Raw genomic sequence first — 25,321 nt, forward strand, 5'->3', positions numbered from 1 at the left:
CACATAGCTCTTATGTGGCCATGGCCGAAGCTATGCCTCGGAGGCCTTGCTCATCCTTCAGCCCACATGGTCCACCAGAAATAGTCGCCCACTACTTCCTGTCTATAAAAGGGAGTAGGCCATGCAGCTCAATACTCCTGAGAAGTATACAGAGAGCATGACCAACAGCACACAGCCCCCAGTGGCCACCAACAAAAAAAAAAGGCAGAAACTACAACATCCAGACTTACCATTCCTGCCACAGGAAGGTCATAAAAGACCTTCAGGGACTGGGTCCCCCTTAAACTGGACCTGTATAGCACCCTGCAGGAAAACACCTTGGTCAGAACAAACACTGCACAGGGTTCCATTACACAGGGTCCAGCACCATAAGGCTGCATTACAGGCAAACCTCAAGGAACCTTCTCTTCTATCCAATGAGGCTTGGGTACCATTCATTTTGGCTGACAGCTCTTTTGAATGGATCCGAATGAAGTTCATGATTCTAAATAGAACCGTCCAGACATCCAAGTATACTTCCAGAGTACATGTATCACATCAGTGATTACCACTTTATAGAAAGTGGCAACAAAAAAAAAAAAACCTGGGAGGTACTTACTGTATATGGGGGGGGGGCTATATAGGGGAGGAAGCTATGAAATTAATAGAAAAAACTCAGTCCCAGTATATCCGCAATAGGTATAGTTCATATTATAGTGAATAAATGTTCTGGAGAAGAGCATGTGCGATAACCACCACCACGAATTAATAAAACATTGGAGGCTTACCACATGGCAAGCAATAAATGCTTGAGGCTGCAAACCCCAGCCAGGGCCTTTAAGCGATCCCCACGGGGGGGGGGGGGGATGAATGTTGAGACCTCCAACGAATCCACGGTGTTGAAGCGTGTCACAGAAAAAAAACACTCAATGGTGAAGTATGACAAGAACCGGCACACACATGAGGTATATTGTGACTTATGGAACCACCACCACCAACACCCTATAAATAGCCTCCTATTTATAGGGTGTTGGTGGTGGTGGTTCCATAAGTCACAATATACCTCATGTGTGTGCCGGTTCTTGTCATACTTCACCATTGAGTGTTTTTTTCTGTGACACGCTTCAACACCGTGGATTCGTTGGAGGTCTCAACATTCATCCCCCCCCCCCCTGTGGGGATCGCTTAAAGGCCCTGGCTGGGGTTTGCAGCCGCAAGCATTTATTGCTTGCCATGTGGTAAGCCTCCAATGTTTTATTAATTCGTGGTGGTGGTTATCGCACATGCTCTTCTCCAGAACATTTATTCACTATAATATGAACTATACCTATTGCGGATATACTGGGACTGAGTTTTTTCTATTAATTTCATAGCTTCCCATTGTTTTGGGTTTACTGGCTTCAATTTTATGCATTTTATTTCATATCAATTTTATTGTTTAGATATATACATTTAACCAGCGCAACATCTCCTTTTTTCCTTGCTTGTATTGTGTATGTATGACACTTTGTTGTTGCAGCTCTGTTAGTGATTTCGATTGTTTTTAGCGCGGTAATTTTTCCTTTGTTTCCCTATATAGGGGAGGACTTCCTGTTTTATTGGTCTAATTGATCTACCAGTGTCCATTCACCTATAGGCAGAGTAAAACCCAAATAGTTATTATAATAACCGGCTGTGTCCTGTGATATACGATAAAGAAAGTTTGCATTCCCTTTGACTAGCATGGAACAGTTTTAAAGTGAATATACTTAGTGCTTCTTGCTATGAAAAATGAAACTCAATTCCATTCTTCCTCCATGACAAAGACAATGCTTTATTGATTGGGTTATCAGGCACCAAATGCAGAGCCCTACACAGTGCTTCCTACAGAGTTACAGGAGACTTAAAGGAAGGCAAGTATGCCTGTGCAGCTGGGATGGGTGAAAGGTGAACCTGCTACCTTGTCCTGGATAGCCAAAGAACAGGTTCACTTTAGGAAGAGCACACTGCATACCAGAGGACACAAAGGCACACGCCTTCTATAACAAACAGGCGCTCTTTATTGTCATTATATGTTGATCTAAACAAACTCCTAAGTGACCATTGGTGTGGGCATAACAACAAATTCACAGACTTATGTAAGCAAACAATTTGTAAACAAATACAAAATTTGGACATCGAACCAAGTCAACTATGCAAACAGTAATTAGACAAACAAATATATTAAACTGCAGTAGGTGACCTACCTTCAACAACTTTTAGAACAACGCCCTCTTCAAAGCCTTCTATAGTCTTGAGCTCTGCAAAGTTGTCCAGCACATTGCCATCTAACTGCAGGGAGAAGCAAGTTCTATGACAAGTGTCCTCTCTATCCATTAGAACCTGATGGATCTCCTGAACCATCTCCTGAGGGGACACCTGAAAAATCAGAAAAAGGATTCTATTTTTGATGTACTGTATACATTTCTACTTTACATTTAATTTATCCACACAAAAAGGGTAACACTTTGAAACTTGCAGTGTCAGTGTACCATCAAGTGTCAAACTGTTCATAGCAAGCCAATTACCTGAATGGAAAAGGGCTCTAACCCGGGGACTTGAATCTTGACAGTAAAACCTGTATCCTGAATAACAATAACCTCTTGTTCACTTCCATCTTCTGCCTGTTCTCCATCATCATGGCCATTCTGCTTTGGCTCACCCTCTGTCTGGTGTTCAGTAGCCCCATCTCCATTCATCAAGGTCATGCTACTCGGATGCTCTGAGGGGAAAACACATTAAGGTCATGTTAGTCTCCAGTGAGGACAGAATGATCGAGATTCAAAATGCCTGCCTTTACCCATCTTAGATTGGATGGGTCACTATAAAATAAATCTGATTAGCCATGTTACAATATGGTCAGCTTTCCACATAACTATATGCACTTAAGAAGTTTTAAGAGCTGGTAATAATGGTGCAATGAAGAATAGGTTTACAGCATATTTTAGTGACAAGAGCCTACAAATTCTTGTGGTTGGCATCACAAGGATGGGCTTGGGCGTGTTCGCAGCTCCACATGCCCAAGCCCACCCGGAAGTCGGCACTGCAAAACGCTAATCACAGGCAGTGAGACATTTGCCGATCTGCGGCTGCAGAGATCGGGAAATGTCTCACTGCCTGTGATTAGCGCTATGCAGTGCCAACTTCCTGGCGGGCTCTGCACGTGCAGTTGAACAAGCCTGAGCTCAACCTTAATCACAAGCATGAGAGAGATAAAACCGCTCTAAAAACTGCTGATCCCTTGGCTTTGCTTCCGTCCGTCCCACTAATCCAAAAAAGTGCTGGCAATGCACAGGTGCATTGGATAGAAGAAGATCCTGGACTGCCACACTCCTTAAAATTATGTCTTTATTGTACAAATGAAATCCAAAAAACAACCAAAGCGATGCAGTCAAAATTAAGTGAACAATGGGAAAAGGTGGCTCAATCACAAGCATACAGCAAACACAAATAGGAGAGCAGAACATACAGACTAAGGTGCAATACCCTATATTTTATGATAAAAATGCATTTACAAGAAAAAACGAATAGGAGCTCATCGCTCACATCTCTCCACCAGGGTACTGTGCACCAGAATCCTCTTACCGTCCTCGATAGGCGCTCCAGCTGACAGTGTGGATATGTCAGCAGTTCTGGATCGAACTCAGTCGCTGCTGTGCTTGATCTCATGCATGCCAACATAGTATCTGCACAGGAAACGTGCTTGGTGTTATGTGACGCGAGCAGCTGGTTGCTGATGGGGTGTGTGAGCTGTTGCTATGACATGTTTCAGAGAGTGTAGCTTCCTTCATCAAGTCCTTGCCTATTGCTCTTCAAAACATATTTTCATAGCAACAGCTCCCACAACCCATCAGCAGCCAGATGCTTGCATTATGTGACCCCCAAGCACGGTTTTCTATGGAGGTGAGCTGTCGGCAAGTATGAGATCAGGCATAGCCACGACTGCATACGATCCAGGACTGCTGCCATATCCACACTGTCAGCTGAAGCTCCTATCAAGGGCATTGAGAGGATTTTAGGGCTCAGTACCGTGGTGGGGGGATGGGATTATAAAGCTCCAATTTTTTTTTTCTTGCGAATGCATTTTTATCTAGTTTTTATCATAAAATAAAGGGTATTGCACCACAGCCTGTCTGCTCTTCTCATTTGCTTGTATATAAAAAGTTTCCAGTGCCTGCTGGTTGCAAGAGCAGCAGGCTGTGGTGCTATTGAAGATCAACCCCTTGAAGGCTGGAATTATATTGAACTTTTGGATCCTTTAGGTGCAGGTCACCTGTGGCGTTCACGCCAACAGCAGCAGCCATCGCTGTTCTCTTGCATGCGCCAATCCAGTGGTTGCCTGTAGCTGGGGACAGATGAGCGACCCTGGACACAGAGAGATGAAGCTAGGGTTGGACATCAGTCCCTTAACAGCAGGTAACCATTGGCTGTGCAGATACATGAGAACAGCAATGTCTCCTTTCAGCCAGAGGTTGCTTTGTACAGGCTGAACTGCCTGCCTTCTGCTGAATTCACCTGTATGCACATAGTCAGTCGCTCATGCACAAGGGGCCTAACTGCTCAATATATTTTTACTGCAAACTGCATGATGTGCTTGCATTTATATGATGATGATATTTTGGATGTGGCTAGCGTTCTATACAGGAGGACAAGGCTAGGTAAATCTCTATTGTAGCCACTGTGGGTGAACAGAATATATATATAACAGTGTAGATCTCGTAAAACCCTAAAAGCACTGACTTATGAAGTTAGTCAACATTTTTTAGGGGCATAGTAAAAGTGACATTATGCCTCATATAAGCACATTACAACTACACATACTCCCTGAATCCAGTTACCTAGCATCCCCTAATCTGTGATAATATAAAAACTATGAAAAGCTAAAAAGTAGTGAATCTGTAAACTCAAAAGAAACAGAAATCTAAAGCCAGAGCACAAAAGAAATAAAGTAAACCCTATCCAGCCATTTTTTTTTTATTCCTTACATAAAAACATGCCCAAACAGAGAATTCAAGTATTTTATAATGCAAACCTAAAGCACATAACACATGAAAAAGCATGTTACCAGTTACAATAAAAGTTTTTCTTTTTTAAAGTAATGGTATACAAAATGTACTTGATGGTACCGACACACTCTGCCTAAATTAAGTCCAACTTACACAAATAACATTTAAGGTTTCCTATGACAACATGATTTTAATTGTAATTTTTAACAACCTTGGGAATTAAAAAAAAAAAAAAAAAACACCTTGGCTGCAAACAAACACTTCTTTCACACACTTCTGAAAGATGAGATATCTGGTGTTGTGTCATCTGATAGGATACCTGGGCTCTCACCAAGCACAGCTACATAGTGTACACGCACAGCTTAGCACTATAGAAATCAACTACTTGGGAGAAAAGCCCAAGTCTGGGAAGCCAAATCAGAGCTAATAAAACGGCATCATCAAAACTAGGGCTGCAACTAACGATTATTTTCATAATCGATTAGTTGGCCGATTATTGTTTCGATTAATCGATTAATCGCCTTATTTGCCAATTTGTTGTTGGGCAAATTACAAAACACAAATACGCAGCAGCTGAAAAAAAATCATGGATGTGAACGTGTCCCATAGGAAAACATGTAAATGAACTGTAGTGTGTTTCTGCAAAAAGCACAAAAAAAAAAAACAGAGGTGTGACCCCGGCCTGAGAAGTTTAATAACATAATGGGGATAAAAAAATAAAATAAGTACAAAAAGAGAAAATAAATCGCTACTGTAAAGGGTTCATTTTTTTACTGTGGGACAGTGAAAGTAATATTTACAGTAGCGATTTGCTTTTTTGTACTATAAAGGGCTAATTTTAGTTTTTTTAACCCCATTATGTTACTGGCCGATTATTCGATTATGAAAATTGTAATCGATTAATTTCATAGTCGATTAGTTGTTTCGGCCCTGATCAAAACAGACTTTAATTCTAGACAGGGCCAATAATAGGTACATGTATAAAGCCCGTTTTTTACCCCCTCATGAGCGAGAGGAACTTGCCTCAAGAAGTTGTCACCAGAAAGGGTTTCCCCATTTGAACATTTCCTTCACCTCTTGCGCCGATGACAACTGTAAAGTTTTGAATTTCCCATTACTTTCTGTCCCTGTGACAGTCACCAAAAAAATGGAATAGAACAAATAACCCTGCACTAAAGGGGTGTCCAACCTGTGGCTCAAGATGGCTTTGAATGAGGCACAACACAAAATAAAAACTCGCTTAAAGCAGAGTTCCACCCAAAAGTTGAACTTCCACTCGTTGTACTCCTAGCCCCCCCCCCCCAGTGCCACAATTGGCACTGGGGGGGGGGCTTGGATACCTGCCTTTCACAGGTACCCTGTTCCTACTTCCGGGACCCTCAGCCGCAGGTATTGACGTCATCCCCCTGGGCCAGCGGAGCCTCGCGCATACGCAGCAGGGTTCCCAGCGTGAAAGAAGGCGGCATGCACCCGACAGCTGAAGAAACATCAGCAGCCGTGCCGACATCGCTGGACTTCAGGACAGGTAAGTGTCCAATTATTAAAAGTCAGCAGCTGCAGTATGTGCAGCTGCTGGCTTTTAATTTTTGTAGGCGTGGGCAGACCTCCACTTTAACAGTTTGCCGACCCTTACATATACAGCAGCAGGCAGAGCGGTGCTTGATCATGTACTTGGTACATGAGCCATGCACTCGGACACGGGGCGTATATGCTCGCCAGCCGGTTGTTATTCGTCACAGAACATGTCGATCACGGGTCCCACTCGCTGACTGATCACCGGCACACAGTGATCGACTCTGAGCTTCACTGAACACAGCTCTGTGAATGTAAACACCTCAGAGGGAATGAAAACAAATATAGATCCCCAGTAAAAGCAGCACACAGTACACACACATGCTTGCTAGGCACATTTAACCCCTTAATCGCCCTAGATGTTAACCCCTTCTTTCCCAGTACAGTGATTGTGCATATTAGCACGGATTACTGTAATAATGTCTCTGGTGATGTCAGTGGCAGTTGGACCCCCCTCAGCACCAGTTAGTGTCAGATTGCCTGCTGTACCTTTGCAGTCCCATTAGAAGTCGCTGATTGCTGCCATTACATTACATTACATTACATTACACACACACACACACACACACACACACACAGTGCCTTGCGAAAGTATTCGGCCCCCTTGAACTTTGCAACCTTTTGCCACATTTCAGGCTTCAAACATAAAGATATAAAACTGTAACTGTAAAGGCCGATTCACACCAATGCAGTTTTAGTGCTTTTTGCATTTTACACTACAGCTGAGCCAGCAAATGGAGCCCGATATACCTGTACACATGCAGCACTAGGCAAGACACAATTCACAGTCCTAACATTTAACTATTCATTTGTTATGAAAACCAGTACCATAATACAAAATTCTCTAGCTGGCCAATGCAAATAATTACCTGCAGAATGTGTGCTCTCCACCATTTCTAGATGCTTAAGGGGGCCTATAGAAAAATGAATGGTAAAAATCCTGGCCTGTGTCAGAGAAAATGGGAGCTGGATTATCTTGAATGTGTGCACAAAAGTTCAAAAAATGCTCCATCGTGGGTGTGGCGGTAACTGGAGGCAGGGAGGAAAAACAGGCTTAGTGAGTTTGTGAGGCTGTAGGCTCTAACTTTTCGTTATTGGACCAGTTCAGCATTTTTCTGTTTCTTGTGTATGCACGTCATGCTTTTAACAATACTAAACTTGCACATGATCCAAGCAAAGAATTTATTTCTGCAAAGTGCTGCTCATAGCAAATGTTTTATTTAATTAATAAAGCAATGAAAAGCACATTAACCACTTGTCAACCCAACGCAGTACATATATTGCGGCTGGTCAGCTCTATTGCGCGAAACTATGTACCTGTACGTCATTCCGTGCAATAGCCAGTGGGGGCGCGCACGTGCCGATTGGCCAGAGGTGGAGCCAATCAGCGGGTCTGAAAGACACAATGTCCGCCAGCCACCTCCAATCGCTCCCCAGAGAGACAGGATGGAGGTCTGCTGATGTAAACAAGGCAGATTGCTGTCATGTATGAACAGAAATCCACGTTCCTGCTAGGAACACAACTCTCTCTGTTCATACAGCGAGTCCATCTCCCACACAGTAAGAAAGCATCCCCTAACGACACACTTAACCCTTTAACCGCCCCTGGTGTTAACCCCTTCCCTGCCAGTGTCATTAGTACAGCTATAGTGCATATTTTTAGCACTGATCATTGTAATGTCACTGGTTCCAAATTAATTGTGACAGGTGTCTGGTTTGTGCACCGCAATGTTGCAGTCCTGCTAAAAAAAAACACTGATCGTTGCCATTACTATTAAAAAAAATATAAAATGCCATAAAAATATCCCAGTGTTTGTAGACAATATAACTTTTGCGCAAACCTTTTAATATACGATTATTGGGATTTTTCCCCAAAAATATGTAGCAGGATACATATTGACCTAAACTGACGAAGAAATCTTTTTTTTTTTTTCATTTTCTATTGGGTCGTTTTCATAGCAGAAAGTAAAAAATATTATATATTTTTTTTTAAATAGACGGTCTTTTTTTGCTTATAGCGCAAAAAAATAAAAACCGCAGAACCAAAAAGAAAGCTCTATTTGTGAAAAAAATAAAAAAAACAACATCAATTTAATTTGGGTACATTGCCGCACAATTGCCAGTTAAAGCGGTTCTCCACCCTAAAGTGGAGTCCCGCTGATCGGAACCCTCCCCCCCTCCGGTGTCACATTTGACACCTTTCAGGGGGGAGGGGGGTGCAGATACCTGTCTAAAGACAGGTATTTGCACCCACTTCCGGCCACACGCTACGGGCAAAAGACGGGTTTTTCTGACTTCCCGTCTGTCGCCCGTTGTGTGCTGGGAACACTCGGCTCCCAGCACACAGCGTGTGAGCCAATCGGCGGGCGCAGCGCGACTCGCGCATGCGCCGTAGGGAACCGGGCAGTGAAGCCACAGCGCTTCACTTCCTGGTTCCCTCAGCGTGGATGGCGGGGGGAGCAGCAGAGAGACGAGCGATCGCTCGTCCTCTGCTGCGATCGGCGCTGGACTCCAGGACAGGTAAGTGTCCTAATATTAAAAGTCAGCAGCTACAGTATTTGTAGCTGCTGGCTTTCAATATTTTTTTCCCATGGCACATCCGCTTTAAAGAACGCAGTGCCGTATCGCAAAAAAATGGCCTGGTCATGAAGCGGGTAAAACTTTCCAGGGGCTGAAGTGGTTAACTGCATAACTAAGCACTTCAAACATAATGCATAATCTACTTAAAAAAGTGTAACTCAAGAACAAACTTGAGGCGATTTAGTTCGCATTTGTAGCGCTATACAAGTTACTCACTCAACCTCCACTTTTTTTTTTTTTTTAAACCTGATACTTTAGAAACTAGCGTTCTGAGAAATAGAGTGTATAGCTTGTACATGCCAGATTTATGTTGTCAAGAGATGGCCAGAAGAGGTAAATATTATACGTGAATCAACCGTAAATTTCCAGATCATTATCAATGGTCGCTAATAGCGGCCAATTTATCAATATTTTCACACGAGTTTAAAAACATAAGAAATTGGAAAATCTTGGAGATAAAAGTAAGTATTTGTCTAATGTAACATTGTAGGAACAAATATTTTACAATTATATTATTCTAATATTTGCTCTGTGGTTATCAGAAAAAACAAAGCTTGCAAGCATGCATATACATCAGCAAACTAGCAGTCCTTCTAATCCAGACACCTAGAATGGCTGTTATACCTGTGACCAGCCACTCGCAGCTATAGAAAGTGTAAATCAGGGTTTGACAAATTTGCTTGGAATCTAGGAGCCAGCTAAAAAAAGTTAGGAGCCAGAAAACGCACCCCGTCCCGACGAGCTTGCGCGCAGAAGCGAACACATGAGCAGCGCCCGCATATGTAACCTGTGTTCAAACCACACATGTGAGGTATCGCTGCGATTGGTAGAGCGAGAGCAATAATTCTAGCCCTAGTCCTCCTCTGTAACTCAAAACATGCAACCTGTAGATTTTTTTAAACATCGCCTATGAAGATTTTAAAGGGTAAAAGTTTGTCGGCATTCCACGAGCGGACGCAAATTTGAAGCGTGACATGTTGGGTATGAATTTACTCGGCGTAACATTATCTTTCATAATATAAAAAAAAAAAAAATGGGGATAACTTTACTGTTGTCTTATTTTTTAATTTAAAAAAAGTGTAATTTTTTCCCAAAAAAGTGCGCTTGTAAGACCGCTGCGCAAATACGGCGTGACAGAAAGTATTGCAACGATCGCCATTTTATTCTCTAGGGTGTTAGGATGAAAAATATATATAATGTTTGGGGGTTCTAATTAGAGGGAAGAAGATGGCAGTGAAAAATGACATTAGAATTGCTGTTTAACTTGTAATGCTTAACTTGTAATACCAACGGCCACCACCAGATGGCTCCAGCTCGCACAGCTGGTGGTAAAAGCTTGTAATGCCAACGGCTCACCACCAGATGGCGCCAGCTTCCAAGCCAAGTCGCCAGGACACCATTTCTAGTCGCCATGGCGACCTGGCGCCCGGGATTTGTCGAACCCTGGTGTAAATTAAAGCGGTGGTTCAACCTTATTGACAACTTTCCATCATTAAATTAGGCATAGTAGCGCGAGCTACAGTATGCCTGTATTTATTTTTTTAGTCCGGTACTCACTGTGCAATCCTAGCGAGACGATTCCGACTCCCCGCGGGTAATGGGTGTTCCTATCCAGAGGGAGCATGATTGACGGCCGGCTATGGCACGTCACGCTCCCCGAAGATAGCCGGAGTAGGTCTCGGCTCTTCACGGCGCCTGCGCACAGACTATGCGCAGGCGCCGTGAAGCGCCAAGTCCTATTTCGGCTATTTCCGGAGAAGCGTGACGCGCAATAGCCGGCCGTCAATCATGCTGCCTCTGGATAGGAACGCCCAGGAGTCGGAATCGTCTCGCTAGGATTGCACAGTGAGTACCGGGCTAAAAAAATAAATAGAGGCATACTGTAGCTCGCGCTACTATGCCTAATTTAATGATAGAAAAAAAAAAATATGTTTCATTAGGGTGAACCACCGCTTTAAAATATGCTGGCAAAGCCATTTCATTTTATTAATATAAACATGTTATGCTTGCCTGCTCTGTACAATGCTACTGCACACAACGGCCCTGAACCTCCTCTTCTGGGGTTCTCCACTGGTGCTGTCCACTCCTCTCCTCTACCGTGTCTGCCCCCATAGCAAGTGGCTTGCTATGGGGGCAGATGTGCAGGCTCGCTCTCGAGCTAGACTATGGGTGTCCATTACCCAGGCAACACGAATTTGCCCCACCCCCTGCTCACAGGCTAAGACTGACAGCAGTGGGAGCCATTGGCTGTCTTTGAGAAAGAGGGAGACAGACACATATAGGGCACAGTGCTGGATCGAGATGGGTCTTAGGTACAATGGTCATAGAAAATAATCACAATTTGTTGCTTTGCAGCCTGAAATGATGACCAACACAGTTTTTGTCCACACAACAAAAACAAAATCACCGAGTTGTGAAAGGATCACATTCTTGTGCCAGTATTTTGTTGAACCACCTTTTGCTTTAATTACAGCATTTCGTCTGTTTGGATTTGTTCTTACTAACTTTGCAGCTCTAGACTTTGCAATATTTGCCCACTCTTTGCAGAACTGCTCAGTTAAATTTGATGGTGACAGTTTGTGGACTGCAGTCTTCAAGTCATTTCACAGATGTTTAATGGAGTTTAAATCCGGGCTCTAACTAGGCCATGCAATGACAGTCTCTTTCTTTTCCTCTTTCACCCACTGTGTGGTAATTTTTACTGCGTGCTTCGGGTCATTATGTTGAAAGGTAAACCTTTGCCCCATTAAACAACTTTCTGGCAGAGGGCAGCAAATTTTCCTCAAGCATTTGACAGTATATTTTCCCATTGATTTTTCCATCTATCCTGACAAGTGCTCCAGTCTCAGCTGCAGAGTAACACTCCATAACAGGATATTACCACCTCCATGCTTTACTGTAGGAATGGCGTTATTTGGATGGTGAGCTGTATTGGCTTTCTGCCAGACATATTGTTTGGTGTTGAGTAGAGTTGCAAGGATACCACTTTAAGACCGAGTACAAGTACCAATACTTTTAATGTCATGGGACAGTGGCACAAATATGCAGCACTGATGAGGAGATAACATGCACTTATGAGGTGTGGACTTTGAAAAAACGTTTGTTATCTTTTCACAGTGCTTTTTTTTTTATTATAATAATTATTTTCTAATAAGGGCCCTGACATCTCCTCTTTGAGACAGAGAAAAGGATTGAGGAGACAGATTCCCCAGTCCCTTTCTCTGCAACCTCAGCTGCACTGAAGATGAATGGACAGGAGACAAAAGCTCTTCTCCATTCACAAACTGAACCATTGATTATTACTATACGTAATCACTGACTGCATTCAGAAAAAGAGGGAGGTGGTAAATTACATATTTACCGGCTCCTTCCTCCGCTCTCCATCCTGACAGATCTGGGATGGGGGGGGGGGGCAGCGGAGGAAAACACAGGGGAGCTGGAGAAGGACCTGGAGTGAGCAGGGAGCACACAGGGAGCCAGGGGAAGACACAGGAAACAATCAGTGTGTCGGTGAGGAAAGATACAAGCATCTCCCTGTATAGCTTTCAATAAACCAGCTGACAGCTGCGGGAGGGAGGGAGGAGGGGATGCAGCTGTCATATGCTTTATTGAAAGCTATACAGCGAGATTAGTGCTTGTACCTCCCCCCACCACCGCACCGATCACCTGTGAGGATGCCTAGCCTGATACAACAGGTATCGGATCAAGCATTTGCACGAGTACCGATACTAACATCAGTATAACCCTAGTGTTGAAACCAAATAATTAAATTTTAGTCTAATCTCGACAGAAAACCTATTTCTATGTGGCCTCAGAATCTTCAAGGTGCATTTTGGCAAAGCTCAGTGGTGACTGCATGTGGCTTTTTTCGAGGAGTGGCTTTTTTTTTTCTTGCAACCCTCCCCATACAAGCCACATTTGTGGAAATATGCACACAATGCCCACTCTGTCATAGATTCCTACAACTGCTTCAGAATTGCTGTAGGCTGCATGGTAGCCTGTCTGTCCAGTTTCTTCCTGGCTCTTTCATCCAGTTAGGAGCGTTGTCCTGATCCACGTCTTAATAGTAGACTTCACTCTGCTTCTAGGCATTTGAAATGTTTTTGTATCAATCTCTTGGCTTGTGCCTGTCCACAACTGTATCCCGAAGATCCTGGTGACCGTTGCCTTGCCACCCATAGTTGATTGTTTGCTTCAGTTGCACTACCAGGGACTGAAATACTCCAGGGAAGCGCTATTCATGCTGAGCTATTTAAAATGATCACAGCTGACCACAATTGAAAGTCAAATGAATTTTGTGCCATTGAGGCGATTAGCAACATCTGATTGAGTTTACAAGTCATATTTAGGAGGGGGGGGGGGGGATCCTTTTTCTAAATCGGGTTTCTGAAGTGTTTACATTTTCTTTTGACATGCTGGTGTTATAATCTTTCACTTGGATATTATAAGCTGCACTGAGAAAATACAGCTGGATAAAACAAAAACTGTGTCTTCATTTTAGGCTGCAAGGCAACAAATGTGATTTTAAAGGGGGTGATTATTTTCTATATACCCACTGTAAGTAATAAGGGGGAGCGTGAACATGGAAGTTTTTTTTTACCTTACTGCATAGAAAAACAAAACAAAAAACAAACATTATTCATGCCTATAGAACCACTATTAAAAAAAAAAAAAAAATCTATAATTTTTTGGAGTAATCAAAGTTTATACATGTTTAAAAATGTATTACATTTATGTCTATTATAAGCATAAAATCTTTTATAAATTTTTACTTCGTACATGGCAAAGAATTTTCATTGCCCTGTGTTTTGCTTTGTTCGATTAGAACTTCAGAATAAGCCATCCCATAAGGGATTGGACATTCACTTTTCTATGTGTTAATGACAGCTTGAGCTACGGAACACTGTAAACAGTTTATCCAAAAGGCTGGACGAACCTGTAAAAAGTGAATAGGAGCCTAAAGTCCAACTGCTGACAAAAATATACATTTTTAATATGAAATATTTCACGATGACCAACATTTTGTTATTGTTTTTCCATCCTGACAATATATGAAAGTGTGCGCAAAACCATTATACTAATGGACAGCTTTACAAAGAGACATATATACTTAAAAAACAAAAAACACACACATCTATTTTTAGGCCAATGTTGGCGTGCTTGGTAATGTGCTCCTTACCCTTGGCACAAATGACTTTACGGTTCTACAATGCAAGCTTTATAACAGTCTAGCACTGCAAGCAGCACCATTGCCCACCATTATTCTTTTTTAAAGGTGTTTAATATTTTTTTCAAATTATAAAAAGGCACAAAAGTACAACCACTGGCATCACAACATGTAAAATGATGGAAAGGCTACGCCAAGCCCAAATAAGCATAACCAACATGGTACTGTACAGGATTGTGAGAAGAAAAACAAATGCACACTCATACAAAGACACACGTAAAAACACTCTTGTCCAGCAGCATTGTTAGTCTGGGGGAAGAGGAGTGTTAGATGGATTACCAGATTTAGATACACCAACAAACTGAAGCCAAACTCCAACTAAAAAGCAGTTACAGGAAGAGAGCTTTTTTTGCCCTTTGGGACAAAGGTTTTACATAAATAGAAGCTGATCATTGTACACACCACTGCAAGTGGTAAATAGTTGGTGTCACTCCAGTAATCGAAACGCTGCATGAGAGCTTGTTCTTTCGAAAAACAACAAACGTACTGGCTGGATCACCAGATGAAAATAGAAAAAAAGAAAACAAATGCAGCCATCACATCTAGGACTTTGTAAGCTGCAATATAATAAAGGTTTGCTTTTGGATTTACCAAGATCCGACACCATATTGTTTGTTTACATACAGCCGTGAAAGGCTCCCTTATCTGGCTGCGCCTGTGAAGTACAGCCCCATGGAGCTGGACAACCTCTGGCTCCCAAGCGGGAGATGGTCCCATAGAAGTATATAAGGCTGTAATGTGTAGGCACAGCTAGGAGAGTGGCAGCCACTGCTGGATGCAAACAAAGGTTGTGGACATCGAATCTCAGTTAAGTATACATCCCAGAAGGAAGAGAATGTCATACGTTGACCAAAAAAAAATTATAACATTTGCACTTTGTCTGAAAGCCTCAGATTTTTTTTATGCAGTCTGTGTTACAACTGGGGAGATTTTTCCTCACTCCCAGGCAGAACAGGAAGTGATGGGATATAGCCATAACATTTTTGTAGCATAACGATGGGATGAGTGAGTGAGTAACTTGTATAGCTCAACAAATGCAAACTAAATCGCCTCAAGGCGCTTCCCGTCCAGAGTCGTGCCGGTCCTTCAGAAGATAGAAGTTCTGATTTTTTTTTTTTGCTGCCCATGTCCCTGTACACTACTCCCTGTGAAAAGGGGCAGAAAATTTGACAAACTCTGTCTAATATGATCAGACAGAAATCCCCGACAATGTTATTTTTTTTAACTCCAAATGAAAAAATAAAAATAAAAAAAGGTTTCTCACCTGGCGTTATATTCTTCATACAAACTGCACACAGCTTCTCATGTGGGCTCTCTTTGTTAGGGTCTAACACTATAGTAGGACTAGGATTTACCGGTATTCCTTTTACTACTATACAAGTCAGTCCCTGACCATCCAGAATACTTCTATGACACTGGGTGGCAAGTTTCAGTCCTTTACAATTAAATGAAGACCCTAAACTTGCAAAGTAACCATCAGATGTGCTCTGTTCTTCTACTGACCCTGTATGTGTCTGTGTAAGATTTAGCGGTGGGTCAGCTGCTGCCCCAGTTCTTTCAAGCTGTTGTGCAGCAAAGTTCAGAGGAGTAGCACATGCCAACAGCGAGGGAGGAGGGCCCTGCTCATCTGCCATGCCAACTAGAAGGTCACTGTGAAAGGCACTGAAAGCATGGGAAGATTCTGAAGAGTTTTCCGAACAGGGGAGAGGAACCTTCTCGCATTCACATATCCCCTCATCTTCCTCAGAGTCATGACGGCCTTTGCCATCCAATTCTTCAGGGTTAGCTTCAGCTGAAATCTCCTGCTGGCGATAATGGAGTGTGCCATAGCAGCCCCTGGAGGAATCTTGGGTAAAGCTGGATGACCTCCTAGATGAATCCTGTAAAAGTGAGGCAGATTCAGAGTCTGACCTTATACTTGGCTTTCGGAAGATAGCTTCAAGTCGTCCACAGCACTCACAGCAAACAATACTGCCCATGATGCCCGATGCTTGTATGCGATAGGGAAGTTCACATCTCTGCCGCAAGAAAGATCTCAGTTTACCCAGAACTCATTCTGAACTCGCCACTTGTGCTCTGCTGTTGCTATTTATATACAAATCACAGCCGGCAGACCTTCAGTGTAATTTGGAAGGGAGGTGCATGGGCTACAATGTTTCCCTGGTCATATGCCAAGCCCTGGGTTACTTGCAAGGGCCATAAAACTTAAAACAAAGTGGATTTTGTGGAATCCTGAGCAAGAGCTTGTGTGCAGAAGGGAGGCCTAAAACATGCGACTCCTTGGCCAAAGAAATGCACAGATCTACCATGCAAATAAAGCAACATGATACACAACCCTGCACACAATTTTATTTTATTTTTTTGTACAAAATTTATACCAACTTAGGCAGCCCAGCCCCATGGATCTAACAACAGAGTCCCAAATGTCACACTTTAATAAACTGTTGATTATCCTGAACATGTTCACGCCAACTACCCTAATCTAAGGAAAGCTGCCGGATCCACAAATCCCAGCACCTGGAATTCTTGCATCTCACCATAACACAAGATGAGAGAACCCCATGTATTTGATGTACACACATTGTTCAGAAAGTGGAGGAATGGACATTGAGGGAAGATTACAATTCTAAACAGCAGCACCACAATACATATCATTTTGTTCCTTGCATCAATTACAAGCTCTTCATAGCAAGATCTATCCTCAGCAAAACAATTCCAACATGGAACGGGAATATGAGTGGCTATTAACCACTTGCCTACTGGGCACTTTTACCCCCTTCCTGTCTAGGACAATTTTCAGCGCTGTCACACTTTGAATGACAATTGGGTGGTCATGTAACACAGTACCCATATGACATTTTTATATATATTTTTTTGTACACAAAGTTTAATTTTGGTGGTACTTAACTGCTTCCTTCCCATCGTGTGACTCTATACATCCTGTCTTTGAAGAGGAATACCGTTATGGTAGCAGAGAGCTACCATAACCCCGGTATCCTCTTCAAGAGCCAGCGGTTCTCTTTCAGAAAAAAAGTGGTCTCTACGGCAGATTCGCCGCAAGATAACTCATCGGCGGCAGGAGAGGCCCCCCCTCCCGGCGTGCTCCGATGCCCTTTGCTGCTTACCATGGACGTCGGTAGCGGCGGAGGCGATCCGGACCTGTCCCTAGCCTGACATGGAAATGAGTGAGGGGAAGATGGCCCCCACCCATCTTCAAGTCATTGCAGGACGGAAGCGGTGTCAAAACAACACTACCGCCCATAGCTCTTAAAGGGCCATTGTATTTATTTTCAAATTTTTTTTTTTTTTTTTATTGCATTTTAGTGTAAATATGAGATCCGAGGTCTTTTTTACATTCCTTGCAATAGGAATAAAAGTGACACAATTTTTTTATTTTATTTTTTTAAATAAAAAAAGGTACGTATGCGTGCAGAAGCAAATGCATACCCGAGAAGCGCCCGCATATGAAAGCGGTGTTCAAACCACACGTTAGGTATCGATAGAGCGAGAGCAATAATTCTAGCCCTAGACCTCCTCTAACTCAAAGCATGCAACCTGCAGAATTTTTTAAACGTTGCCTATGGAGATTTTAAAGGGAAAAGTGACAGCGGGATTCGGCCCCACCCCCCCGCTCCCGTGTCACCGGAATTGATTGACAGCAGCGGAAACCAATGGCTCCTGCTGCCATCAATCTCTCCAATGAGGAGAGAGACCATGGCTGGAGCCACTGCGCTCGTGCACATCGCTGGGTCAAACTCAGATAAGAAAAAAAGGGGAGCTGAGGGGCGCTGCAGCACAGAAGGTTTTTCACCTTAATGCATAAAATGCATTAAGGTAAAAAAAAAAAAAAAAAAACTTAAGGCTTTGGAACAACTTTAACTTCTGATCTGCCCTCCTTTTTCTGCTTATCAGCTATTATTGTTTGTGTATTTTATGTGTGGCCCAAGACAATTATCTTCCCCTTTAAAATATACCTACATTTTTAAAATGTAGCAGCCAAATGAAACTAACAGACTGTTCGAAAACAAGACATACAGAAATGTGTAAAAAATAAAAACAATAAAATACCATGCGAGCTTGGTTGTGAATGAAAGAAAAAAAAATTATAAAAAAAATAAAAAATCCTGAAACTGTTTAGAGTCGATGTTCGGCTTTCTTGTAAAAGTGAGCACTTTAAGGCCTCATGCACACGGGACATTTTTAAAACACCAATCGTGTTAGCTGTAACTGTAGAATGAGTTTTGCAGCGTTTTTGCAGTAGTGTTTTTAAGCTTTAGCAAAACTATGCTTCGCACAAAAGCTTATGGCATAAAAACGCAGATATACACAGAAAAGTTGTGTTTTTACAGCATTTCTCAACTTTTATCAGAGTTTGAGTGTTTTTACAGCTAAAAACTTCTCGAAACCCACTAGTTCTGGCTTTTTTCCAGCCAGAAAACACCCCTGCCAAAAAACACTGATAACAGCCTATGTATGTATGGACAGACAGGATAACGTGTTGGGGAGTTTACTAGCTGCAAGAAAGAAAAAAAATGGCTGAAGCCAAACACAGCAGCTGTAAAAACGTCCAGTGTGCATGAGGCCTCACAATGCTGTAGAGCCCTCTATCCCTCCTGCTGCCATTTTTGGAGCTTTCCCATTCCACCAGGGAACTGAAGACTACTGTGAGAAATCGAATCAACTGCTAACAGAGTTAGGGGAACATTCATTTTTCCAATCTCCTCTGTGATGAATGAAGCCGGACATGACAAGGATTTCTTAGTTTCCAATTTTAGGGCTGTCATTCCCTTACTGTTACACCTAGGGAAGCAGCTGATCAAACGGATTTGTATTGAAAGCCAAGTCACACCATGAATGGCACAAGAACATGCTGTGCTTTCCTGTGCAATTCACATACAATCTAGATGCAGTGCGATTTCATCCCATTCGTGTGAATGGGCCATTGTGCTGGACCGCATCAAAAAGTAGTGCATGTACTACTTTATAAAATACACAGCAATCGGATCACATGCTACTTCAGCACTGCATTTGCGACTTGCGTTTGGAGTTGGTAAAGGGTTGCAAAGTCTCAAGGTTTTTCACCCTCAATGCCTAGACCACCCCCCCCTTTTGATACCCGAGTCCATCCATTCCCGCAACGTGCATGAGCCCAGTGGCTCCAGCCGCTGTCTCTGTCCTCATTGGAAGGATTGAAAGCAGCAGAAGCCATTGGCTCCCACTGCTGTCACTCAAATCAAGTGACACAAATGCGAGGGGAGGGGCCCTGCTGTCTGTGTCAAAGGACACATGCAGTGGGACTCAGGAACACGCCCACACGGGTACCTCCATGGAAAGTGGCTCTTCATCACCCGATAAAGGGGGAGGAGCCAGGAGTGCCAACGGGGCACCCAAGAAGAGGAGGATTGATCTGCTCTGTGCAAAAACCCTTGCACAGAGCAGGCAAGTGTAACTTATTTTTTATAAAAGCAAGCAAAACACTATCCAATACCATCACAATGGTCTTGTTCACCCCATGTGAAATCAATAAAGAAAAAGAAGGAGGAGCAGCATTAAAAGACATAAAATATATTTTTTCTAAAATAAAGCGCCCCCCCCCCATGCGCAAATGCACACATAGGTATGGAATACATCACTGAACCACGACCGTTTTAGTGAGATCAATCATTCCTGCACCAGAGTTAACGTTTAGCTAAACTATTAACCTGTAAATGTCTTTAAAGTGGTAGTAAAGCCTGAAAAATATATATATATTCCCTGCAAGTTAAGTATGCACCACATACTAGCACTTTATGAAAGACTAAAAAGACCTAAAACAAAGCCCTCCAGCAACAATCACCACTGACAGAGGTTCCATTTCCATGGGCTCCAGCCGTCTGAATTGCCAAACCGCAATGACGTCACTCACGTGTATGCGCACGAGAGTAGTGGCAGAGGCACAGAGCTCTGAAGGAATGGCATACTCTGTATGCTGCCCCATCAGAGCGCAGTGCGCTGGCGAAATCCCCGACTGCAGAAATAGTGAATATCCCCTAATAGTGCACATTTAGGAGATATTCCTTGTACCTACAGGTAAACCTTATTATACACTTACCTGCAAGTACAAGTCACCAAGCAGTGTTTACTATTACTTTAAAAGAGAAGTATGAGAATTAGAGTTACTGCAGTTTTATACTTACCTAGGTGGATGCAGCATCGGTCCGATGCTGCATCTGTCCCCCGGCGTCTCTGCACCAAGAACCGAGCCATTGAACGTCGCCGATAGCTCGGTTCTCTCACTGCTCCTGCCTGTCAGCTGCTCTGCTTCTCCACGCTAACTGGAGTGTTGAGCTGTGGAGGGGCGGGGAGAGGCCATCTCAGCGACTCGCTGAGACGGCCATCAGTCAAGGCACCTGGCAGATTCAGACTCCCAAACTCAGGATGACGCAGTGCCTGGACTGATATTGGCGACGTCAGCAGAGAGCAGATCACTCTACTGAAAATGGGTCACCTACAATTTCTGGTTTGTCATAGGTGGTTTCACATGTGCAATTTTAAATCTTGACAGGTTAGGTATTAGCCAGAAAACGCACCCCGTCCCAACGATGTTCAAACTACACATGTGAGGTATCGCCGCGATTGGTAGAGCGAGAGCAATAATTCTAGCCCTATACCTCCTCTGTAACTCAAAACATGCAACCTGTAGATTTTTTTAAACGTCGCCTATGAAGATTTTAAAGGGTAAAAGTTTGTCGGCATTCCACGAGCGTACGCAATTTTGAAGCGTGACATGTTGGGTATGAATTTACTCGGCGTAACATTATCTTTTATAATATTAAAAAAAAAATGGGGATAACTTTACTGTTGTCTTATTTTTTAATTAAAAAAAAGTGTAATTTTTTCACCAAAAAGTGCGCTTGTAAGACCGCTGCGCAAATACGGCGTGACAGAAAGTTTTGCAACGATCGCCATTTTATTCTCTAGGGTGTTAGGATAAAACATATACATAATGTTTGGGGGTTCTAATTAGAGGGAAGAAGATGGCAGTGAAAAATGACATTAGAATTGCTGTTTAACTTGTAATGCTTAACTTGTAATACCAACGGCCACCACCAGATGGCACCAGCTCACATCTGGTGGTAATAACTTGTAATACCAACGGCTCACCACCAGATGGCGCCAGCTCACATGGCGACCGGGATTTGTCGAGCCCTGATTTAGGAGTATATTTTCCTGAAAATTTGGTAAATCACTGGCGGAAGTACCATGTGTGAAAAAAAAATTGCAACAGCCACCATTTTATTCTTCAGGGCCTCCGCTTTCAGAAAATATACAATGGTTGGGGAATCAATGTAATTTTCTACACCCCCCCCCCCCCCCCCCAAAAAAGCAGATTTTAACATGCATGTTAAAATTTAACCACCTGCTGACCGCTCTCACAGTAAATAGGGTTTGGGTTTAATTCTGGGTTTAGGATGCGCATTCATGTGCGCCCTGTCGATCTGTGCTTTGATTGGACATAGTGAGAGTTTGCTAGCAGATTTCAGCCAATGATTTTGGCTGAAAACTGCCGATCGGCTGTGTCCAATCACACACGCAGAGTTCTGCGTTTACAAAAACATACAGAACTCAAGGAACAGCCAGATCGCTGTACATACTCCTTAAAAACAGCCAGATAAGTAAAAGCAGCACACATTACACATAGTTAAGCACACGGTTAACCCCCTTGATTGCCCCTTGCATGTTAACCCCTTCTCAGCCTATGTCATTAGTACAGTGTCAGTGTACACCAAGGGCCTCCAAACTTTTGAAACAAATAACCAGTTTACTGTCCTTCAGATTTTTGGGCCCGGACTGTGGCCACTGTAAAGAGAAAATGCCCAGGTGTCAATAGGAGTCAACAATGCCCCACCACTGGCATTAGTGAGAAAAGTATTGCTCCATTGTTGATATCAGTGGAAAGAATAGTGCTCCATCATTGGTGCCTTGTATCAGTGCAAGGAATAGTGCCCCAGGGGCCAGATAAAAGCAAGCAAAGGGCCGCATTAGCCCTGAATTAGTGTCACTAGCAACTCCCAGCCAGTGTCTGTTAGCAGGAGATTGCCCAACACCCTATCGTAGTCCCACAATAAAATGATGATCAACACTATTACAGTATAGTGTCTATAGCTGTGTAAATTCCAGTATAACCATAGATTGTAGACACTATAAAAACGTTCACACAAAGCAAACACATTTTTTTATTGGATATATTTTATGACAGAAAGTAGAAGTTATCTGTATTTTTTATTTTTTTTTTAAAACATTCAGTATTTTTTTGTAAAAAAAAAAAAAAAAAACACACAAAAAGCAAACACACACACACACACACACAGGTGATCAAATACCACCAAAAGAAATCTCGATTTGTGTGTGTATATAAATGATAAAAATTATATTTGGGTACAGTTCTGCATGACTGCGCAATTGCCAGTCAACCACTTGCCTATCGAGCTATAGCTAAATGGCGGCTACAGTGCGGTCGGCTAGTTCTAGGACAGCATCATATGACAGTGTCCCGTGATCACAGGGGGGCGGGTGGTGCGCTCTGTAAATACAGTGTCCTCCGGGCACTGCTGATCACAGATTGAGGTAAAGAGCCAATCAGCGGCTCTTTACCATGTGAGCTGCTGTGTTCAATCACAGCTGATCACAGATGTAAACAAGGAGACGATTATGAGCATGAGGAGAGAGACAATAACCGGCTTCTATTCAAGAAACATGTACACTGATAATCAGTGTCCTGACTATCAGTGCAGTCCCAACAGTGCCCACCAATGCAGCCTACCAGTGCTCACCAGTGAACGCGAAAAATTACCTGTTTGCATCATGTTATAACAAATTTTCTTCTAAATTTTCGGTCTATTCGTATATGTTTAGCAAAAAATAAAAAACCCAGTGGAGATTAAATACCACCAGAGGAAAGCTCTATGTGTGTGAAAAAGTGTCATCGCGCGATTGTCAAGGTGTGAAAAGGCTGGCCTGGGCAGGAAGGGAGTAAAACCTTCCATAGCTTAAAGGGGAGGTTCACCCTAAAAACAACTTTTTCTTATTACACTGGCCCCCCACATTACTATACGATTATGCCTGTTAGTTTTTTTTGATGCTGTACATACCTTGATACAGCATATTCACCCGTGGCTTCGGGGTTGCGAGTCCCGCGGGAGTGGGCGTTCCTATCATGCTGGTGATTGACGTTTTGACAAAAAAAAAAAACGAGCTCCCCCCGTCGCGTAAGCTGCGTCACGATTAGCGAAAGGAGCCGAACGGCGAGTCGGCGCTATACTGTGCCTCGCTGTTCGGCTCCTTTCGGCAATCGTGACGCGGCTTATGCGACGGGGGGAGCTCGTTTTTTGTCAAAACGTCAATCACCAGCATGATAGGAACGCCCACTCCCGCGGGACTCGCAACCCCGAAGCCACGGGTGAATATGCTGTATCAAGGTATGCACAGCATCAAAAAAAAACTAACAGGCATAATCGTATAGTAATGTGGGGGGCCAGTGTAATAAGAAAAAGTTGTTTTTAGGGTGAACATCCCCTTTAAGTAGTTAAAAAAAAAAAAAAAAAACAGCAGAGCGGTAAGGAAGTGGTGTATGAGTGTTTGCACTTCCCATAGCGAGTGGTCTCATGATCGGGCAGTCAGGGAGAAGATCCTCTCTATAAGATGACAAGCACGCAGCGATCACACATCTTGAGAGGGGCGCGGCCATGAACGGGTTAACCGGTGACTTCTCCACCCCTTGTTATTTCCGTAACACCCGCCAACCACAACATGGGGAACCGACACTTCCGGGGTTATTGGGCGCGTCCACCTGCACCAAAATACACAGGGGTGTTCTGCGTTCACTGATCTCCCAAGAGCGGAATACAACCCTACAACTTCTCTGTACGATACCATGGCCGACACAACGACTATTTATTACCATCTGGGCTTAATCCGCAAATATATATATATATATATATATATATATATATATATATATATATATATATATAAAAGAGGCAAACTCGTAAACCAATAGTGTCACGTATGCACCCCTACAAGCGTGACAGAGTGGTACGGTCAAATGAAGGTGACCTTGATTACGGCTTTGAGAGCGGACTGTCAGGCTGGGGTTGCTATGTACTGTACACGCGTTACCATGTGACCGTCTAATTGGGCCAGAGGCCTGGGCTTCCCCCACTTTAGACAGCGTCCATTAAACCTGCTGGGAGTTGTATTTCCACAAAATATACACACACACACACGCCTTTCATGTCACACCACACAATGCTTATACTCCATTTCTTTCCATACTGCAACAGATGTGACCACGTGACCAGTCAAACTGCTACTAAATGGAAGGTTTCCCATCTGCCATTACGGGAAAGAAGGAGATCTCCTCTAATCGGATTTTATAGGGATAGGTTGACAGGTTGCTTCTAGTCCCACATAATCGCAGTGGGCCTCTTAAAGGGTTAGTTCACCTTTACCACAAACCTGCCTATGCAGATAAGAGGTGTGTGTAGATACCTGCTACAAGTGCAAGCCGTTTACACACCTTGTGAGAACTCCCTGAAGGATGCATAGCGAGAGAGGCCTAGATGTCACTGTACCGTCACAGACGTGAGCTCAGAGCATCAGGGGGCAGAGAAAGCTTGTGAGGGTGCACAGTAATGGGTTACCAACACCCTTGTTTTCCAGTCAGACTTCAGGAGGTATGAAAATGGCCTACACTTATACAAGGGTATTATTTACCTTTGGTGCCGTTTGTTTTTATGTACAGACATCCCTTATCTGCATTTTTTGGTAAAAGGTAAACCATGCCTTTTATATGTATGTTACTAGACGTAACATTCCCCCTCCCCGGGCTCTGCCTCAGCAGCCACAGAATCTTAGACCCTGTTCACACGGAGGGCGGGTTTGAAATCGGGCGAGTTCA

At 43.2% G+C, this 25,321-nt stretch overlaps 1 protein-coding gene across 3 annotated transcripts in view; it reads right to left on the reverse strand.

The window, feature by feature from the left end:
* CLUH (clustered mitochondria homolog) overlaps nucleotides 1-25,321 on the reverse strand; it is a 94,361-nt gene that overhangs the window by 63,264 nt on the left and 5,776 nt on the right. Inside the window, exons 1-3 of one of the 3 annotated variants that reach the window (XM_040338447.1) lie at nucleotides 15,647-16,595; nucleotides 2,526-2,719; nucleotides 2,205-2,376 (exon numbers count right to left, since the gene is read on the reverse strand). In XM_040338447.1, the coding sequence (XP_040194381.1) occupies nucleotides 2,205-2,376; nucleotides 2,526-2,719; nucleotides 15,647-16,361 (1,081 nt within the window). In that variant the 5' untranslated portion in view covers nucleotides 16,362-16,595. Of the gene's footprint in view, nucleotides 1-2,204; nucleotides 2,377-2,525; nucleotides 2,720-7,444; nucleotides 7,600-15,646; nucleotides 16,596-25,321 lie in introns of those variants that run through there. The other 2 variants (XM_040338450.1, XM_040338448.1) reach the window with 2 other exon arrangements.

The sequence above is a fragment of the Rana temporaria genome, chromosome 2 (assembly GCF_905171775.1).
Source record: "Rana temporaria chromosome 2, aRanTem1.1, whole genome shotgun sequence".
Classification (NCBI taxonomy): Eukaryota; Metazoa; Chordata; class Amphibia; order Anura; family Ranidae; genus Rana; species Rana temporaria.